This window comes from Haplochromis burtoni, unplaced genomic scaffold, assembly GCF_018398535.1.
Source record: "Haplochromis burtoni strain Fernald_Lab_line unplaced genomic scaffold, NCSU_Asbu1 Contig_548, whole genome shotgun sequence".
Taxonomy (NCBI): Eukaryota; Metazoa; Chordata; class Actinopteri; order Cichliformes; family Cichlidae; genus Haplochromis; species Haplochromis burtoni.
This window is the reverse complement of record NW_024582909.1, coordinates 133,550-136,070: the sequence shown is the minus strand read 5'-3', so window position 1 is coordinate 136,070 and position 2,521 is coordinate 133,550. Positions and strand designations below refer to the sequence as shown.

At 38.0% G+C, this 2,521-nt stretch overlaps 1 protein-coding gene across 1 annotated transcript; it reads left to right on the top strand.

Moving 5' to 3' along the window:
* Positions 1 to 404: 404 nt before the first annotated feature.
* On the top strand, positions 405 to 1,058 carry pnx (posterior neuron-specific homeobox). Its single transcript, XM_005947904.3, has one exon. It carries the CDS (start codon positions 480 to 482, stop codon positions 864 to 866), a length of 387 nt encoding a protein of 128 aa, XP_005947966.2. The 5' UTR covers positions 405 to 479; the 3' UTR covers positions 867 to 1,058.
* Positions 1,059 to 2,521: the final 1,463 nt, after the last annotated feature.

Below are 2,521 nucleotides of genomic sequence, written 5' to 3'. Positions count from 1 at the left end.
CCCGAGGGTCCCACAGATCGTCCTCACATGGAGGGCGCTGGGTGCAATTGTTTCTGGAAGACGCACTGCTTCATTTGGGTATCTTTTTGAATGACATGTAAATTTTAAAGCGCCCCGGTGGTGTTCGAAGAGGTAGTACATATAAGCACAGACACCAACACTGATTACTTGTGCCCTTAGCGGACCACTGCAAGCTGAAATGCAGCCAGCTGAAGCCAAATTGCCGCTCATCCACAAAACATCGTTTTCCGTGGAAGATATTTTGGACCCAACGAAGTTTACAGGGGAAAAAATACGTAATGGAGACACAGAAGCTCCGGGTGAGAATAAAACTCTCTGAGGCCTGAGAATTTAACTTTAAATGTAATAATGTATTCACAAGTGAAATAATAATTTATCGTTCTCTTTCAGGAAGTCATACTTCCAGAAATAAATCCAGAAAGCTGCACAATCGCACCTCAAGTGAAAACAACAGCCCTATGGCCAGAGCTCTGTGTGCTACGCAGCTTCAGAGCTCGGAAGAAAAAAGCTGTCGGGTCCGTACCGCATTCACCCTGGAGCAACTGCAGGTTCTGGAGCAAAGCTTTCAGAAGTGCCACTACCTGTCGGTGCTGGAGCGACACACCATCGCCTCAGCCATGCGCTTGTCCGAGACTCAGGTAAAGATCTGGTTTCAAAACAGGCGCACAAAGTGGAAGAAAGAGCGTCTGCAGGCGAAGGAGGGCGAAGATGAAAAATACAGTCTGTCCTTCCATCCTGCGCTCTGCTCTTCTCTGTACTACAGTTCTCTTTTCCGCCAGCAGCACCCTCCGCTCCAGCTGTTTGCATCGCTGCCCCTGGTGCACATCTGTCATTATTACACATAAGGCGTAAAATACGCACGGAGTGACTGAATATTGGACCAGAATGTCGCCCACCGGCATCTTCAGAAAAAAATTACATTGCAAAAATATTGCAGTGTTATCAAATTGTTGTAAAAGTTATACAAATGAAATGTATTTAGAAATGAAAATGGGTTAAATGTTTAAAGTTCTCTAATGTAATTATAATTTATTCCGATAAACAAATTTGTAAAAGCTTATTTTTTTCAAATTACTTTTCATTTGTTACCCAGATAGTTTTTTCTTCTTCATTACACAGTGCTAGTAAAAGCGGTAGGTTTATATTTAGATTTGAATCAAAACAAACTATCAAAAAAAATTAATCCTGAATTGTTGAATTTTGTTTGAATTCATACTGTTGGATTCAAAACTGGCTAGCAGTTGCTTTTTAAAACAATTCTGTGCTACAATTTGGATGCATTGGGGGATTTTGAAGTAAGTACTAAGATTTATCATGTCCAGGGTGCAACTGTGCAGGGACATTTATGGAACGTTGAAAATCAGTTGGCACAAGACCCAGTAAGAACTATACTGTAACTTTAACAAGTGACAGCACTCTTCTCAGAAGAAAGAGATATGGGCCCATGTTTTCCAGCCATGTTATAGGTATGTTAACATGTTTTCTGGCTAGCTATCCAGCATTAAGCCACTGATTAATAAAAGTAAAAGAGACCTATTAGTTTACCCCTGAGCCTTCACTCTGAACTGCTGGACAATAACTTGCTTCTATCTAATTTCACTTTCACTCTGTGCCAGCTATTTAAGGTATACAAATAAAGAAGCACTATTTTTACTGTGCTCTACTGTTTATTGTGTCTTTTTTGTATTCTTATTTGTTCTTTGGTATTAATGTCTCATGTTACTCAATTATTTCAAACTAACAGTAAATTTACTATGCTACACATGGCAGATACTTCCAAAACATTTTTATTTCTCATGGACAGTTTAAAGAAACATTTTTTTACAGCTTAAACCACATTTCATAGAAAAACTTTATTTGCAAGTGTTTGCTATAGACTTACTAAGCGCTAATGTGCATGTAGATTTATTGTTTTTCGTCTTATCACACTCACTTCAAAATGACCTCAAATAGCTAAAACTTAAGAATACAATACATCTCTGACTTTATTGTCCTCATGATTTGTATATTCCAACTTTTTGTTGCTCCTTGTCTACATTGTAAAACCACTTACAAAAACATACACCTGTGCCTCCTCTGTCTCAGAAGCATTTTAGGAAATGAGAAATGTCCATGAAATTAAATGTCCAATAAGATGGAAGATATTTTTGGGGTCTCAAGAAAGAGAAAGGAGGCACAAAACTGAAAAATGAGAGAAGCCCAGCCTCTGACATTAGATAAATGGACAAACAACTTGTCTTGGAATCAATATGCTTTTACAGTAGTTTTCTATTTCCTGAGATTATGGGAGATCTGATATCTCTTATTACAATTGTAATAAGAACAATCACACCATATTGGCCAGTCTGTAGGCAAACTATTACATTATTAAAGATTCATACCAACACTGTATAACAAATCCCTGAACTCAATAGATAAAGAATAAAAACTAGCAGACATTAATTAGTCATTAGAAGTCAACATACTTTTGTCTGTGAAGGTTCTCAGTCATCCAGGTCAT